The 18,626-nt window shown below is 40.2% G+C and overlaps 2 protein-coding genes and 1 long non-coding RNA gene across 3 annotated transcripts in view; 2 read left to right on the top strand and 1 right to left on the bottom strand.

Moving 5' to 3' along the window:
- Positions 1-211: 211 nt before the first annotated feature.
- smarcb1a (SWI/SNF related BAF chromatin remodeling complex subunit B1a) lies at positions 212-5,977 on the top strand. Its single transcript, XM_008335650.3, has 9 exons — positions 212-361; positions 960-1,071; positions 1,190-1,319; positions 2,896-3,033; positions 3,136-3,263; positions 3,349-3,515; positions 3,842-4,032; positions 5,309-5,440; positions 5,559-5,977. The coding sequence occupies exons 1-9, from the start codon at positions 275-277 to the stop codon at positions 5,593-5,595; spliced, it is 1,122 nt and encodes a 373-aa protein (XP_008333872.1). The 5' UTR covers positions 212-274; the 3' UTR covers positions 5,596-5,977.
- Positions 5,978-7,264: 1,287 nt separating this feature from the next.
- The window catches only part of mmp11a (matrix metallopeptidase 11a), a 16,486-nt gene continuing 5,124 nt past the window's right edge, over positions 7,265-18,626 (bottom strand). Inside the window, exons 2-8 of the mRNA XM_008335652.3 lie at positions 13,911-14,137; positions 11,297-11,440; positions 10,984-11,117; positions 10,626-10,894; positions 9,869-10,073; positions 8,843-9,103; positions 7,265-8,751 (exon numbers count right to left, since the gene is read on the bottom strand). Of these exons, the coding sequence (XP_008333874.2) occupies positions 8,633-8,751; positions 8,843-9,103; positions 9,869-10,073; positions 10,626-10,894; positions 10,984-11,117; positions 11,297-11,440; positions 13,911-14,137 (1,359 nt within the window). The 3' untranslated portion in view covers positions 7,265-8,632. The remainder of the gene's footprint in view (positions 8,752-8,842; positions 9,104-9,868; positions 10,074-10,625; positions 10,895-10,983; positions 11,118-11,296; positions 11,441-13,910; positions 14,138-18,626) is intronic.
- LOC112486474 (uncharacterized) overlaps positions 16,917-18,626 on the top strand; it is a 5,036-nt gene continuing 3,326 nt past the window's right edge. Inside the window, exon 1 of the long non-coding RNA XR_003048928.1 lies at positions 16,917-17,043. This is a non-coding gene — a long non-coding RNA (uncharacterized LOC112486474). The remainder of the gene's footprint in view (positions 17,044-18,626) is intronic.

Genomic DNA, 18,626 nt, shown 5'->3' with positions numbered 1-18,626 from the left:
ACATACACTTTTTTGCAACGGCCGGACCGATATTTTGTTTCCCGGGGTTGATGTTCAACCCATATCTTTATTAAAGTCAATGTATTTATTTATTACACGTTATTTACAGGGCGTATGGTGTAAAAATGTTTCTATGTCAGATAATTGCAATGTCTAAATACAATTTTTCTTCTAATGCGGATGCGCTTTTTTGTGACGTCATTTTTCAGCGCCAGTACTGCTGTGCTTTGCGAATGCGCAGTACCTCACTCTCGGCTTTGTTTTAATTGATGTAATGATGGCGCTCAGTAAAACGTTTGGTCAAAAACCTGTGAAATTCCAGCTGGAAGAAGATGGAGACTTCTACATGATTGGTTCGGAGGTGAGAGACTAAAATAAGGTTTGATAAAAACATAAGGACAATTTAGGGGTCTTTTGTCTCTCCTTTTGTAGCAGTTTGTTGGTAGCTAGCAATGGATGCTAATAGAGATGGAGGACGCTGCTAACAAAACATACGTTCATTTATTTTTCTCTATCATGTTTTCGTTTTAAGATTAAAGCAAAATGAGCCCAAATGTAAAATCACCGAGTTGAATATAAAAACGACTTTATTTTAATTCATCTTTACCTCGGTTTTACCTGGTTAGCTCTATTTTAGCACATTTGCTAACGATGACGTATAACGGCCTTTATAATTTAGAATACTCTTGAATTTAGAAATTATTTCAATATTTTGATGCGTTACCGCGTTTAGTCGATTAGTTACGTTGTAATAATTTTGCCTTCTTTCGTTTAAAATGACTTTGTATACAGTTCCCAAATATTTTTAGGCACTGCATGTACTTAATTATAATCATAAAAAAATGTTTAAATGCTGTAACTCTCTAATCGGCCCAATTATAATCAGATTAAAGTAGTATTTGATACATGAATGACGCAGCTAAATATACATAATAAAATCATTATCTGAATCTGTCCAGGTGGGAAACTACCTGCGTATGTTCAGAGGCTCTCTGTATAAACGATACCCATCGCTATGGAGGAAGTTGGCATCTGTAGAAGAACGCAAGAAAATTGTGGAGTCGTCCCACGGTCAGTACTGTCACATGTGACAACATATATTCGGTTGAAAACTTATCCCTGTTTTGTTTGTAAACCTCTTCTCAATTTTGGTGTTGACTTATTCCTATTTGTGTTGGCTGTGTAAAAGATCATGGTTACACTCAGCTGGCCACCAGTGTGACTCTCCTGAAAGCTTCAGAGGTGGAGGAGATATTGGAAGGAAACGATGAGAAGTACAAAGCAGTTTCCATCAGTACCGAGCCACCTGCCTACCTCAGGTATACACACGTACCCAGAAACCAAAATTAAGTTAGTTAAAAATGGTTAGCTTACAACTACCGTTTGATACTGTTAACCAGGAAATGATTTTAAACCAGTGGTGGGCTGTGCATTTCACACCTAGGCCTTCAGTGATGTCCTACTTAGTCCGACTTCAATAAATACCTCATATAATATCATAATTTAGGACACCACGTGACCACGGCTGGAGAAATTGTATACAGAAACACACTATAAGCACTACTGGACATTGCATCACCCCAACTGTCTACAAAATGGGCTATTTTCTGACGCATTTATAAATAATAAATATATCCGCAAGTAAATAAATAAAATGTTTGTACTCACCAAAACAGCTGTCCTCCAAAACACAAATTTTCAACACTATTTCAACACAAAATCCATTCTCCTTTCTTTCCTCAAGAAGACCTCAATGACTTGGTTGTACAGTTTATCTGTTAGTTTCAGTTCCAACAAGATATCCTTCTCGCACCTGTTCGTTGAGCTGTGCATACAATCCAGTGTCCCCAAAAGTTTTTAGAAGCAACGTAGCTCGCAAGTGTCCAGTCGTGCTTTGGTTTCTCATTGCTGCCTTAGTTAAGCAATTTAAGTTCACAAATCCACATTTTGCCCTCCTTTGGCCATTGTGGAATAAAAAAGTGAGTATATATTAGATTTCTGTCTCTGCTAATCAGTTATTTATATTGTTTTACGGCGGAAGTGAGTATCCAATCACAGGATGCATACATGTCACGTTCAACGTCAGCACAGCTAGAAGGCCTACTGTCAACAACTCGTGATCTGATTGGCTATCGTAACTGTCTATTAACTGTATCTGTCCGTTCGCTTCGGTTCGCTTACATTGCCCGGTGCCCACATTGTTGATTCTGAAGGCCTCGGGCAGATTTCATACAGCCTGGCAACAGCTAGCTGATTTCTGATTGGATAAAAACTCTAACCTAAAAAAACACTGGAAGGAGTCTAATATGACATGAAGAGAATCTGAAGAATATGAAGTAAGCTGTATGTATTTAGGAAAAGTAAATTAATAAATTAAATGAACTTGTATCAACTTGATCATGATTTATGTTAGGCCAACAGAGAAGGCCTTGCTGGCCCTGATGGCCCACCACTGTTTTAAATAGATAGATAGCACTTTATTAATCCCTTGGGAGTTCCCTTTGTGAAATTTAGGCTCCAGCAGCAGTACAGAACAAAAAACACATGCATAGTAAAATACAATAAAATAAAGTACAATATAATACAAACAAGAGAAGCAGCACACTGTCAATGAATATTGGAAACCTGAACAGTGGATGTTGGTAGATTAGATTAGTGGGTTAGCAGAAGTAGATACAGTAGATAGATAGTGTTAATAGTATTAGTAGATTAGGAGGTGATTATTGTTGCCGTGTATAGTGTTGTTGATTGCAATCTCAATTATTATTATACAATTGTTAACCATTGTTAACAATTATTACACAATACTTAAATATCTGGTAAACAAGGTTAATTCCTGAAATGCTATATGTGTTTTCTTATGAACATTTATAATTCTGTTTACTTTACCAACAGGGAACAGAAGGCAAAAAGAAACAGTCAGTGGGTTCCAACACTGCCCAATAGTTCTCACCATCTGGATGCAGTTCCCTGTTCCACAACCATCAACCGCAGTCGACTGGGCCGTGACAAGAAGAGGACCTTCCCACTGTGGTGAGAAATAGGAATAATTAGTTGATAAAACATTATTTTATCACTGTACATTTGATTTCAGGTTCCATATGTGTAAATCTTTGTCCTGTGTTTGCTGCTCAGTTTTGATGACCACGATCCAGCTGTAATTCACGAGAATGCCTCTCAGTCGGAAGTTCTTGTGCCAATCCGTCTGGACATGGAGATTGAGGGACAGAAGCTTAGAGATGCTTTCACCTGGAATATGAACGGTAAATTAACCTGTCACTTGTTTTAGATGGATAAGGATTTACTTAACAGTTCCTTTTATCATCATTGCTTTAATTCATATTTCAGAAAAACTAATGACACCTGAGATGTTTGCTGAGATTCTTTGCGATGACCTGGACCTCAATCCCCTGACCTTTGTTCCTGCCATCGCCTCTGCCATCCGACAGCAGATCGAGTCTTACCCCACAGATAGTATCTTAGAGGACCAGACAGACCAGAGGGTCATCATCAAGGTAAGGCTTGTTCAGTCGACTGATTCGTCTGAAGAAAATGTGAAAAAAAAAGAAGTAAAATTTGCATATTTCACCTTTGTGGAAGAAAGGATATTTTTATATATATATCACTAATTATTTTAATGAACAATATAATGAGCAAATGTATGTCATTTAAATACTATGGTAAAATGTGCTGCTTTGTTGTTAAACTACTAAAATCTGCTCCCGTGAATGAACTCTTTTCTTTATTTTGATGAACCCAGTCACCATTACAGGTCATAATGTAATGTTGGCAGAGCAGTCTTTAAAAGTCAACTGTTCATTTCTGTCTGAAATGTTTACAGTTGAACATCCATGTGGGGAACATTTCTCTGGTGGACCAGTTTGAGTGGGACATGTCAGAGAGGGAGAACTCTCCAGAGAAGTTTGCACTCAAGCTCTGTTCAGAGTTAGGTCTGGGTGGAGAGTTTGTTACCACCATTGCCTACAGCATCCGCGGTCAGCTGAGCTGGCACCAGAGGACGTATGCCTTCAGGTACTGGACACAGACAGATTGTTCCTTGTTTCCAAACTACTGTTTTTTAGTCACTCAACCACAATACATTATTAAAACTGGTGCTGGGAACAATTACAACTGTTTATTGGCATTAATTGGATCGGTTTCCTGGTACTATGCAATTAATCATTTTTATTAATTTCCACCCCTGCTGATGAAATAGGAATAATAATAAAACATTTCTCAGTAATGCACATTAAAGTAAAAGCCATTATTAACCAATTACCTGATTCACTTGTGTTTCTACTGCGGAGTGCAGGGATTGGCTCCAGTTCCTCTAAGACCACGCAAAGGAATAATCAGTAAAAAATGAATGAACAAATGAATGAATTTATTAACGCTCGCGATTTTGCGTGGCCTGGTCATACAACATTTTTTCTTTAAAATCCGTTTTTGTAATGAAAAACAGGAGACAGGAGAAAGGAACATGAAAAGAACAGCAGCTGGCGCCAAATCATATATATAGTTATCACATTACCTTCCGTATTGGCTATAAAATAATTCATTTTGTAACCATAACAACAGTTCACGCAAAAGAGGCAAGATGAAAGAGATTTAACTCACACACCATTGAGCTGCACACTCTAACAGTACCAAAGAAAGTACTCTGCTCACAGCAGTTTAAAATAAAATCTTTCTGTGACAAATGCCTTACATTTGTTTTTCTGTAATATTAAATAACAATCCCTGTATTGCAGTTGTAAAACACAAATGTATATATTTATATATTACAAACAAATCAGAACAAAACAGAAACTTGAAACACCAGTTGATTTTAAAAGTGTTTACATTTGCAACATCAGCAGCATGTGTTCAAACTTCACACTTGTTTTCTTTTCTTTGATATTACAGATTTCATGTTGGTTTATTTTGTAAAATGACTTTCATGTTGCTGCCCCTTATGGACAACATATAAACTCAACTTTCTCCATTTATGCAGAAAGTTGAGTTTATATACAAAAACAAGGTGTTTGTGAGGTTTTACTCACAAAGTTTCAGGTGTTTGGAAAAAGTGTGTCATCGACTAAAAAACATCAGATTTCTGCAGCTGGGAGGTTGGTGGCGTTCACCACAGGTCACCTCAGGTTGACACTAGCCAGTGACTCTGACACTGAACTGTTTTCAGCTAACAACTGCAGATAGTGAGGACATGCATTTAAGAGTTGTACTTTTACTAATATTGTTAGTCACTGTTTCTAGTGTTTCCATCCTTCTTTGCTTTCTTTTAATGTTTTGCGTGTGTGTTGTTTTTCAGCGAGAATCCTTTGCCCACGGTGGAAATAGCCATTAGAAACACAGGTGACGCTGACCAGTGGTGCCCTCTGTTGGAGACTCTGACAGACGCAGAGATGGAGAAGAAGATTAGAGACCAGGACAGAAACACAAGGTCAGTGTGGAAATCTAATCTCACCAAGAAATCATTTCTTTTTATTTCTGGCAGTTGTGTTTTCTCTTTCTCTTGTTTGTTTGTGTTTTGACGTTGTCATCGTCTTTTTCCTCTGCAGGAGAATGAGGCGATTGGCAAACACACCTGCGTGGTAAATGGGTGACCAGCTTAGGCTGCGTCCATGTTTTCTTTGGCCCCTCCCTCACCTCCCATGAAACTGAGGTACTGTGACACGGTTATACTTCCGAGTCACAGCTGGACGTTTATCTGTTCCACCAACGTCTCAGGCCTCTGCTGCCACTGTCCTTATTTCCTGTTAATATTCAATTATGTTTTTATTGTTATTAATGTTTAGTACTGATTGGTCACCCTCAATATGTGTTTATTTTTTTCTCTGTGTGGAAAAGCTATTCTCTCTCTGACCACTGACTGCAGGAGGAAATGTCTCCACTGACTCAGAGTAGTTATTGTTCTTTACATTGTTGTTATCTTTTGTACCTTTTACTAATTCTTACAAAATAAAAATAACAAAAGCTACTTTTGTCTGCCTGTGTATGTGTAGGAGAAAGTTCGAAGAGCTATCCCATAAATCAGTGGTTCCGAAACATTTTTGACTGTGCACTCCCTTCTATATGCCAGCTATATATCAAACTCACTTGTCTCTATGTACTTTACTAAAACATTAAAATCCCCTATTGTAAAAACGTACATATTGGGGAGAAATGTGTGTGTATATATATATATATATATATATACACAGTATATATATGTACTATATATATGCACAGTGTATATATATAAATGTATGTTGATGTTATACGGTATCTGTTCTCCATTGGACGACTGTCTTTAAATATAACTATCTAACAGCAGCAGTGAGTCATCCACCTGTAACATGGACAGAAACATCTCAGCAGCTTCCAGAAAGAAAATGAACCCAAACAATGAGAGTCACTGGAGGTGGGGCAACGAACATCCTCCTCAAACCACAAAGGTATTTTGACTAAAACATGAACAGTAACTGTTTTTACTAAAAATCAAAAACACTGAGTCAGATGATGATGTAGAAGAAACTGACAGCCTGACTCAGACATTATGGGTTTGGTTTTTTTACATTAATAGTCCTGTTTTAATAAAAGATTTCATGTTAAAATTATTTATGAAATGTATCTATATTGAACTTGTCTTTTAAAGAAACAATACCAGGAAACAGATGTTAAAAAAGGTTGTTTTTATTAAAAGAACATTATTATTTATAAATTGCAAATGCATGAAGTTGAGGTTACACAAAGAGAGAATCAAAAACATGTATGTACACGGTCAGAGGTGTATAAATATGTCAAAAACAAAGAGTAACACTTGAATGAAAACAGAAATAGGGTGTTAAAGAAACAGTGACCAATTTAAAAACAAAAACAAACGAGTGCTCAGTGTCCTGCACTGAAGAAAAAAAACAACTGAAACAAAATTGCGATGATGTGAGTCTTCACTGCAGCTGCAGACAAAGAGAACTGTCCCAACACTTAACACCAACACTGGGTCTCAACCTGCTGGGCGGAGCCCACAAACAGGACCTGATGTCAGCCTTAACGTCTATCATATCCTTCAATACCTGAAATAATACTCCATCACAAACATCAGTTCTGCTGACAAATGTCCCTGTTAATGATCATTAAATATACTTCCAATATTGTTTAGAAATTATTACAAAATAATGTGGCTCTTTGGCCCAGGGGCTATGTCTCTGTCACTGGTGTGGAACCCCAGGGTTCACCTTCTGGGAAAGATCGAATCCAGGTTAGGGCAGTTGGTACCTTCCAGTGGACTCACCACCTGCAGGAAGGTTCAGGGGGGTTGGTACGGTGCAGTGTGATTTGGGTAGGGGTCATGGAGACTGCTGCCACCGCGACCCGGTAACGGATAAACAAATGAAAATGGATGGATGGATGCCTAGTGGATTACAAAATAATATGAACCATCAGTTTCTTTGACAGACATGGCAGCCATGTTGTTCTGCCAACAGCTGTAATTAGAACATGTTTTTTTCTCTGTGTTTGAGAACAGGTGATCATCTCTGTAGTGGCTTTTGTTGAAAAAATGCCTCTAGGTGGCGCTATGGTAGGGAGAGGTGATGTGATTTTAAGTGGTGATTTATTATCGCTGGCTTTTTAATTAAAAACATTTTGCAGTCTCTCCTGTAAAATATAACCTATACCTCAACTGTCCCTTTAAGTTCCTTTCCATTTAAGATAACAGTCATATTTCAAAGGTTTCAAGAGTAGAAAGTAGTGCCAGGAACTATTGAAATGTTCACCAAGTGTGGAAACATTTTTATTTTGCCACTGCACAGTACCAGACACTTTTAGAACCAGTTACCTTAAATAAACTAAAGATTGTTACCAGCGTCTTACAGTGTTTTCACTTTGAAACCGTTTCTCTAAAGTAGACTCTCAATGTGGACTGAGTCTTAAAAAATCAGGTCCAGATATTGATCTTTAAGAGACTGGAGGCAGAACCAAAGACACAGAGAACACAGGTGGAGAACAATGTTGTTGTTTTTTAAACACACTGTACAGTGTACCACCTGGCTGAGGGCTAAAGAACTCTAGACACCAGAAGAAGTAATTTGTCCTTACAGGACTTTCACCACAGAAGAAAAAAACAAGGAGACCCTATAAACAAAAGAATTTAGTTTGAAATGGGTGCTTATGCTTAAGGTACTGATACATTTCAGGAAAGATGGCCCATGTGATCTAATGAGAGCCAAATCAGTAGGGAGATGGTTTTATAGCTGCTCGTGGACAAATATACCGTGATATTTCTTTAATCATCTGCAGGTGTAGGTGTTCATATGTGATGGAGACTGAAGGTCCAGACTGGTTCCGGTTCTGTGTGTGAGGCTCAAAAGAAAGACAGTTCACATTAATGTTAAACCTCCAGTCCAAATCTCTGCCCAGCAGTGAGAACATGTGCAAAATAAGTGTGACTGGAGCTGCAGAGGAGACAGAGACTGAGGAGACCACAGTTGGACTTTCCTGAGAAGGTGTTGAAGTTGATCTGAGCATCAGTGAGTGAAGTCGAGCAGAGGAGAACATCTCATCTCCTCAAATCCAAACAGCACACGTCTCTTTTGTTTCATAAGAACCAACATTTTGAATCTCCACAGGAACAAAAATGAGTTCCTGTGACTTTTCAGATCATTCTGCAGCCAAAGAAGTCCATGCCTACGTAACGAGGATATCCCTCCAGGGAGTTCCTGCCAACTGGGTCAAACTTCCAGTACTGACGTCCAAGGATGAAGTGAGCATATCCTGAAAAAACAAGAGAAACATCTCTGATGATCTCCTGTTGGCAGGACAGAATCAGCATCGACTGAACCTGTGTCTGGGTCTTGCAGCTTACCATAGATGTCCCTGAAGGCAGCGTCCACATCATTGGGAATTCCACTCCAGTCCTGCATGCTGCGCGGGTACAACGACTCCAACCGGTTTTCATGGGGACTGAATCTCCAGTAGGTTCCAGACTTGAAGAAGTAGGTGTCATAGTTGGAGTCGTGTCCCCAGCGCAACGCTGCCTGGATCCCAGAAACAGATAGACCCAGAGTCCTGATGGATTCTGGACCTCGGATTTGCATCTCTGCGTCAAACACCCAGTATTTCTGACCTGCAAAGTCACAGAGGGAAGGTGAGCAGATTCATCTTTTATTCTGTTAATACCAGATAAACTTTACTACCTGACGGTTGACTCTTGTGTCCATCTATGTCTTCATGGCTCCATATTAATATTTATATATTATTATATACTATATTAGAAATATAAATATTTGTCCCTTATTTGTACAACAACGGGGAAATTCACAGTGTGAGTCTTTGCAACCCACACAGGCTGCCACTGGAGGTGCCATTATATGGTTCCTCTGGGTCTCGAATCCAGCACCTTTTGCCTGTAAGGCAGATGTGTAAGGCAGACATGATAACTCCCAGTCTATGGAAAGCTGTTTGTATTTAAACTTGCCTCAGGTCATGTAGTTCTGTGATTATATGTTCTGGATTTAAAGACAAACTGAGATCATGTCTGAACGGTTACAACAAGATATAAAAAAACAAAACAAATGATGACACTGGCAAGACGGAGTAAGTCTGGGGTTTTTTTTTCCAGCAACTTAAGTTAGAAAACCACAGACAAACCTTTTCACTGTCAATTCTAATTAAAATCATTTCTATTATTTGCAGCTTTTTGAAGTGAGACTCAAACATATCTATCTTTGGCTGTGTTTGAATCACAGAACCACAGCGTGAACCTTTTCCCTTTCATTTCTAATTAAAACTATCATTACAGTCTTTTTTACAGGTCTCTTAAACCACTTCCTGTTTCATCTTGTCTTCACCTGAAACCATAGTCCCCACTCTAACCCCCACCCACGTTCACCTTGAAAGAACCAGATATTCCCAGACTTGTCTTCAAATGCGGCATCAATGTTGTCAGGAATTCCCCTCCAGTGGCGGGATGCCAGCGCTGGGTATCCACTCTCCAGGTGCCCATCCCTGATCCTCCACACGTACCCGGACTTGAAGAAGAAGAGCTCGCCCCGGATCATGGACACGGCGTCAAAGTTGGTCTGGCAGGCGTCAGGCTGGGAATCAAACATGTCAGGATTCAAGATTTATGTCTCCCTTAACTGAGGAAACAAAATGCAGCAGCAGGACTTTTACGACTCCTAGGGATTTTACGACACAAACTGATCTGAAGATGATTTATCTCTGACAGCTTTAAAACACAACCATGTGTGTGATGATGTTTAATGATAGATGCTGCCATCAGCGCTACAATGTGGAACACCAGTGTCAGGAACCACTGAGGATAATGGTAGAATTCTCCTAACTTATGCCCTAAATCAAAGAAACATTAATTAAAATTACAACCAAAGATAGCCAGCTCACATTGATGACACATTGATGTTTAGTCGAAATCCTCCTGGACTGACGCAAGGAAATTGATGAAATCCAACTAAATTGTTTCTTACAGTGAGTGGTCAGAGACCAACAGGAGACTGTTTAGGTTAAGCAAGACATTCTGAGGTGGTTAAAAAAATGATGGCCACTGCTACATAAAGGTCACACGTGAAGTTGAGAAAACATCTGCATATATGATGTTTTATTCACTGCGTTGTAGGCACACCACTTACTATGGTTGGGATCTCATTGGTCTCAGGGTATGATGGTGGTGGTGGTGGTGGTGGTGGCGGTGGTGGTGGTGGAGGTCGAGGCGGTGGAGCGGGCGGGGCTTCTGGATGACTTCCATACAGAAACTGAATTCCTCTTTTGTCGTCCTCGCTCAGCCTCAGTGGATAAGAGAAGGTGTAGTACGCCGACATGACAGCTCCTGGTTCACGGGAATGTTGCAATCCTAAGATGTGACCAAACTCATGGGCTGCAACCTGGAGGAGGTCGGTACCTGTATGGTAAATTATTAATATTTTCATTATTAATTTTATTTCCTTATATTTCTGATTCTTGTTTGAGCTTGTCTAGACCTTGACTTACCCATGTGGTTTCCCAGTGTCCAAGACTCATCATAGTCAAAGTGAACGTCTCCCTGTCGGTGAGTTCTGGGGAAGAAGGCATGAGCCAGGATCCCTCCTGGACCATCAAAAGGCAGGTTGTCTCCGTGCCAGTATCTGCAGGTGTATAAAACAAGCCAACACATGTGTGACTATGAGGGTATGGTGTGATGTTGGGGGATTGGATGTGTTTTTTATTAAATAAAACTGAATACAAATGAAAACCAGGCCCTTAGGGTCTTGAGACAGTACCAGAAACTATTGGAATTACAAGGACTTGTTTTTGTTCTTTTAACCTGGTGAAATCAATCCGGATGTCAGATTTCCCGCTGCGGACCTCAGTGAAGGTCAACGGTGTCACGTCACTCCAGATTTTCAGAGCTTCCTGGAAGATGCGGCGTACCTTGTCCTCACCCATCTGCCATGGAAACCGCACAATTCTGCATGTATAAAACAGAACGACTCAGTGAGACCAGGACCACCATCCTGTATCTCAGGCAGACTCAGACTAGGACCACCAGCCAGGATCTCCTCCCCCTAATCAGACTCAGCAGATTTGATGCCCTGGAGCTCACAGTCTGAAATCAAACCACCCAGAGTGATGAGTGAAATTAGAACCCACAATCAATACCAGAAAGTGCTGTTGTTTTTTAGAGAGGAGACTCCAGTGCAACAAAAACCCTGTGTGGTTCAGGATCAGAGCTGAGATAGGAGCTGCTGCAGGAACGTGAGGAGGAGATGATAAGGAGCAATCAATCATCAGTGTGACAGGGAAACATGAAGATCAGCTGTTGATGAGGATGGGATCTGACTGCAAACAGCTACAGAGGGTTTATTTACACCTATGCCATGAACAGGTCCAATCCTGTTTAACAACCATGATGATGATGATGATAATGCATGAGGTCATCAGAGACTATGGCCCCACTTTTGTAGGCCACTTGCTAAATCAGAAAGTACATTTTAGGTAGAATTTGATTGTTTGCTGTTTTTTATGTGAGGTCTCTCTGTCTCATTTCTTTTTTCCTGTGTGTGCCTCATCAGTGTCAGCACTATCACCTGTGTCTCTGTCGTCAGTCTCACTGGTGACACCTGGTGTCCAGGGTATATATACCTCTAACTCTGTCTTTGTGGGGTCATTGTTCTGTGTGTGTTGTGTCCATGTGTTAGAAGTGGTCTGAGTTGATAGTCTGTGTCCATGCTATGAGTTTGGTGTTCATGGCTTGTGGTTTGTGCCTTGGCTTCCCACAAATCTCCCCATCAAATTAACCACCCAAACATTAATGATGTACACACTGATTGATCAACAATGCCATTGTATGGCATCATGGGAAAATGTTTGTTTAAAAAATAGTGAATCATTTTCTTTTTTATTATTTAAAGTTTATGAAAAGCTAAAGGAGATTTTAAAAAACCTATTTGCGTTGAAATAATTTTAGGAGTGTGGAAAATCACAGAGGGAGTAAATATTTGTGCTGGGACTTTCCCCTGAACAAAGTTCACCTGGCTTTAAATCCCTGAGCTTATCACTTTCAACACAAATACCTGACAGATTAGAAACGAAAATCCACGACCTGAGTCATCACCTTCACCTGACCTATATCTGAAAAACACACAAATACAACAGCTTCAAATCAGTTCTGGAACAACAAGTGACTTATGCTTATGCTAGTCAGGATGGAGAAAACAAATTATTTTAGCTTAGATGGATACAGCAATGCTAGTCTATTTCCGCTGGACAAAGGTTTTTACCACCAAAAAACACAAAAGTACTCACTAATGGAGGCATCTCTGCAACATCTCAAATCTCTACTTTTTAAGATGATGTGTATTTATTCGTGACTATGAACAAAACTGACGGCCACAGCCATACATCATGGACTACTGTGTCCCCACACCACTGGTTATTGTTGTTCTATTTAGTTGAAAACCTGCTAGAATTAATGAAAAGAAACCCCAGGAGACACAGACACAGAGGCTGTAGCTGCTGACAGTAATGGAGTCAGGCTTCAGACCAAAGAACGGCAGCAAAATTCATTTTTAAAAACTTCAAAACTAATAGTCTGCTCCACTGATTCATTTTCTTTTCTCACTTCACATTTAATATCCATCAAATATAAACTATATTCTGTCTTCCATGCTTTTAATTTCATGTGCTATGGTTGTGTGTTTTACTGGCACCATGTGAACCCCCTGCTGCTAAAACTAGCCACAGACATGGATGCTTGCTTTCAATAAAATCATGGCTGCCAGCAGGGACACTGGGAATAAATCTTTGTAGCTGTTCAACAAAAGGGATGGACACAAAAAACTTTCTTTTTTCATCACTAATAGACTTTTCACACAGGAAATTAAAATGTATGAACCACTCTGTCCCCCAAACCAAAGTCCATAGAGAAACCCAACTGTTTTAAGGCTACAGCACACGAAAGAAAAAAACAGCAACATAGCTCCTCAAGCTAACACAGACTTAACAACTTAGCTAAAAGTATAGCCTCCGAGGCATACTTTTAGCTAGCCTAGTACCTAAAAATAAGTGAATATATATATAAAAAAAAAAACCAAAACAAAAAAAACAAAAAGAAAACAGCTCAGAAGACTTGCTGTAGGTAAGCTAATCAATAAATAGAATCTACTCCAAAAACAGCTGAAATTCTGCTAAATATACAGCTATGGTGCTTCCAGTTACCCAATTGTTTACAAATCCCCTCTAAAATACTGCAAAAACAGAAAAAGAAAGAAGATAGCTTGAATGTATCTCAAAACAAGCTGACTATTATCTCACAGACTAGTAGCAACCCTGAAGCTTCTCTGTAAATGTGAAAAAATACAACGTTTTCTCTGTGGAGATTGGTCTGTGGTGTAAGGTGTGTGTAGTTGGTGTTGGACTGCCAGTGTGCAAATATCAACCTGTAGGTGAGGTCTGTCTTGTCCAAGCGTCCTCCATAAAGAACAAAGCGTCTCTGGCGGTGTCGTTCATGATGGAGCTCCCCCTTCAGGACAGGGTAATCAGGTACGCCACAGCGAGGACGTTTCCACATGTTGGTGATATTGTTGGACAAACCTGTCTCCTTCATTATGTCCTGAGCATAAGGAACTTTTCCTCTCTTCTTCAGGTCCGGAATCTTCTCAGAGACCTGGAACCCCAGGAGAAGTTAGCAGAAGTCAGCAGCAGTGTAGTAGGATAAGTACAATCAACTGGACACTCCAGTTGTACAAGAGACACTAAACGCTAAACCTTCATAGTATTAACAAAGGCTAACAATGTTTTTAAAGAACCATTTTGTTCCTTGAAAATGGTTCCTAGCATTATATTCCCGAAACAAACAATACTTTAGATTAAATGAAGTCAAAAGTTCCAGAGACTGATTTGATCTTAGAGCAGAATTCTGTTCCATCATCTTTTCAACTGTATCATTTTAGGAGACCCACGGTGTCCCATCATCATTAACTCCCACCACAGGAAATGTTTCTGCTCATTTCCACAGAACTAAACACCAGAGAAATGTTGTCATTAAATGACTGAATGATCTTCTTCCTTTTTCCTCAGCAGCTAAATACAACAACCTGTGGGAAAAATGACTTCAGTGAAGTCACAGAAGAAACAGAACCTGAATGTGGATATAATTCAGTCTCTTAGTTTTCCTGTTCATCAACAGAGATTTAGATATCTTCACCAGAATAATAAAAATCTAAAGTCAGACTTTTCTTCACTTTGAGGGAGACTCCCATTCTCTCTCATTCACCCTTCCACCATCTTCATCTTTCCTTGTTTTCAGGTTTCTGTTAGTTGGTGTAGGTTTTTGTCAGGTTCTTGTAGGTAATGAGGAACAAAACACAGCAGGATTTGAGGAATGTGCTCCAGACTGTGGAAAGACCGTGACTGATGCCTCTGTATCAAAGAACATGTAAACCTCCTACACACATTTACGTGCCCACACGCACACATACACTACTTTTTTTGTGTTTCACTCCCTTTAAAGGAGGTTCAGACGTTCGTTAGGTTGAATGGTTTTGCAGCACGGAGTGGGCTGCGGACCAGTCTGCAGGTCCAGGCAGACTTCAAGGCTCAGTTGGGATCCTATCTAATATGAAGGTCCTGTTTAGGTCAAAAGTAAAATGAAGGTCTTGGAAGACCAGTTCAGGCCAAGTCTAATATTAAGGTCTATGTCCAGACCAACGTGAAGCACTGAGAAATACTAGACTGTTGAAGGAGGCTGTGATTGATCTGCAGCACATACTGTTTAGTGGTCCATTCCTGTTGACCCAATCTGGGCCACAGCTTTACTTCAGCCTGAAAGTCCAAAACACAGAACTGACCCACATTTAATATATGGGCCATTTCAGGTAACATCCAAACTGAGTAGTGCCAGGAGAGGATTATATCTTCTTTCGCAGTTGTTTGGGCCACATTTACTATTTCACACAGAAGGAGATCCAGTTTATGAGGACAGGATTATTAGCATTGCTTTATTGTTCATACGAGTGGTCTGTGAGGTCTGTCTGTCTGTGATCACACTCACCTGTCATTAGTGCCACTGGTGTCACTTGGTGCCCTATTTATATATACTTCTCTGCCTCACACTGTTCTTGTCAGTTTATTTTGGCGTTCAGTCTACGTTGCTGTCCATACCTTGTCATTTATGCCTTGTCTTCTCGCTACCCAAAGATCCTGTTTGTTTGTGCCTGCTCTTGAGGGTCGGGTAAGTGAATGTTTTTACAAATAAACTTCCTGAACTGGTCTCTGCCTCTTGAGTCTTGCACTCGGGTTCCACCTGCTTCCTGATGCCAACACTACCCAATAACCCAATACGTTCTTTTTAAATCTGGAATCTGTTTTGTCTTCATTCTGGTTCTAGCTTCAGATTGATGTCTGTTTTGTGACCTGTAAATCAGCAGGTCACAGGTGGACCTTTATCCTCAATAAAGACATCTGGAGTAATGCTGCTGGGTTTAGAGACCATGGTAATGATGTGTGTTTGAAATGGGGAGGGGCCGGTTCATGTGTCATTTCAAAGAGTGAAGGAAAGAGCAAAAGAAAGGGAACAGTTAAAAGAAAAATCTCTTCATTTAAGGACTGAACCTTACACCTCTGTGGCTCACCCCCTGTCTCTGTGTTTGACCTCTGACCTGCTGACTCAGTTATAAAGGATTCAGATTTACAGCAGGTTTCACTTCAAGGTTAAAGTCAAACAAAAGGATCAGTTCTAAATGCGTTCAAACAGACCTTTTGAAATTAAAACTGCTGGTCCGAGTAAAGCATGAAAGTCAAGTGTAAAAGGTCACTCCGGATCACTCATGCTCAATCAGGTTTTTAGTGACATTTGTATTTGAATACCGGTAATTTCTTTTCCAATAAAGTCACAGTTGAAGCAGAATAAATTAACAGAACAGTTCATGTAGTAGACATGCGGAATACCCAAATGTCACATATACTTAAGAGTAGACGGAACTGTTATAATGCACAACAGACTGTTAAAGACAAATATTGTGATGACAGTATCTGTACTTTGTCCTGAATCAAAACTAGGAGTTAATCTATTTAGTATGTTCTAAGGATCTTTGTGAGGAAAGTTGGAGAACAACCAGAGATTTAAAGATGGTTGGAACAGGAAACAATCTAGTAACAACAAACAAACCCATGGCAGTTGTTGCTAGTGCAGTTAATTACAACTCCTTTGGGTTATCCCGGGCTGATAAAGGTCAGTCCAGTTTATTCTAGCTTCACAGATTATCCTGGGTTACAGTAGGAGAGTCAGGGTTAGTCCAGGTTACTCTGACTCTGGGTCTGTCTATGTTGTTCTGGATTTCAGAGGTTAATGTGGGGAAATCGGGGTAAGTCCAGGATAGCCTCGCTGTAGAGTCTGGTTGGTTTTTACACACAGGCAGCAGATGGTTCCCTGTCAGTGAGTCAGAGATCAGGCATCAGTGTTGTGGTCTTGTGCATGAGCGTGTGCATGTACAATCTTAGGGCAGACAATGAAAGTCCTGTGAAGAGACGCTGAGACGACGTCTGAGGACGAGAGAACGCCTGGAGGACACGGTGAGTCTGTTTGACTTTTCTGCTGACTCTGCAGGACCATAATGATGAGATATGACCCCGCCCACTTTTGCACATCCACCCTGCTTAGGGATGGAGACACAGGCGTCATGCACACAGAGAGACACACACCTGCTGGAAACATTCTTCATGCTGTGACCATGTAAAGGCGAACTCAAGTGTGGACACATCTACAGTCTCTTTGCAGCAGCAGCAGTAGCAGCAGCAGCAGTAGCAGCAGCAACAGTAGCAGCAGTATCAGTGTTTATACTGTCAGCAGCAACAAAGACATGTTGGCAGTTATTCATCCAACAATGGGCCAATTCAGTGTGCATCTTTGCCATTCAGGATTTGGTTCCTCTGGGGTTCGAACCCAGGATCTTCTGTGTGTAAGGCAGGCTGATAACTGCTATCAATAAGCTTTCGAGTCAGGTTGTGAAATACTAACAGCACAATCAGAGAAAGTCAGCATGTCAGGGGTGTGTCTATCATCACAGCATCTGAATGGGTCATAAACGGCATCTACACATATGTATATCCACCACCCCATAATATTTTGTCGTGTTGTTTTAATTGTCATGGACTTGTGTGGTCAAAGTTACATCACATTCAAAAGGAAAGGACCTGGAACTCCTTAGTGAGACCTGAGGATCATCAGGAAAGTATTTCAATGTAGTAGATCAAACTGTGGTATTCATACAACGAGCCTGGACATGCTGCGTCTGCACAGTGTCTCCGGTCTGACTGTAAACCCAACCTACTGGTCGCGTCGAACCAGCCTTCTGGTTTCTTACTGTAGAGTTCGATGAACATCTGACTTGAGAGGTCCAATAAGAAAATAAATAAAATAACAGACAAACACTGGAGATGAAAAATGGTTGACCTTCGACCTTACCTGACACTGTAATCCTAATCTGTAGTCCTACAGTATTTCTGATGTCTGTCTTTAACACTTTCTCAGGCAACGAATAGACTCTTTTGAACTAACGTAGACATTTTACACACATAACTGTTACTAACTGGACCTTTGTCCATTAACGATAGCTTCTTAGACGTTTGACCGATGCAGTAACAAGAAATTCCATGTCTTTGTGAGACTCCTCACTTCCACTAGGAACTTGGAACATTTTATTAAGGATGAGGATAATCTTCATTGCAGTCTTTCTTCAATATGAACAGGCAAACACTGTAAGGCAGAAATATTTTTTTTAGGTTAATCAATGTTTCCCAGTACTATTGTTCTTGGAAAGATGTAGATGGGTTCTAATGTTCTATAGTACCTTCTGTTTTAGGCACTTTTTGTGGTTAGTGTTGAATTTTATTTTGCTCATTTTCATTCTCCATTTGAGGAAATGGTTTGATTTGGTCGTAGTTCCTTTGATCAGAGTGAGTTCGTTGAAGTTCCAAGACCAACCAGATTTCCTTCACAGCTTTGTGTTTAATTCTAGCTTAAAAAAAACCAACACACATCTAACCTCAGGGTCAGAGCCACCTTATGTGCATGTGCTGCAGGATTTAGGAGCTGCACTGTCATTAGGAGGGAGGTGGAAGTGATTATCGGCAGCAGCAGCAGTCTAATTAAACAG

Source organism: Cynoglossus semilaevis, chromosome Z, assembly GCF_000523025.1.
Source record: "Cynoglossus semilaevis isolate Cse_v1.0 chromosome Z, Cse_v1.0, whole genome shotgun sequence".
NCBI classification, from domain to species: Eukaryota; Metazoa; Chordata; class Actinopteri; order Pleuronectiformes; family Cynoglossidae; genus Cynoglossus; species Cynoglossus semilaevis.
Note: the sequence above shows the minus strand (reverse complement) of the source record. Positions and strands in the feature narration are given on the sequence as shown.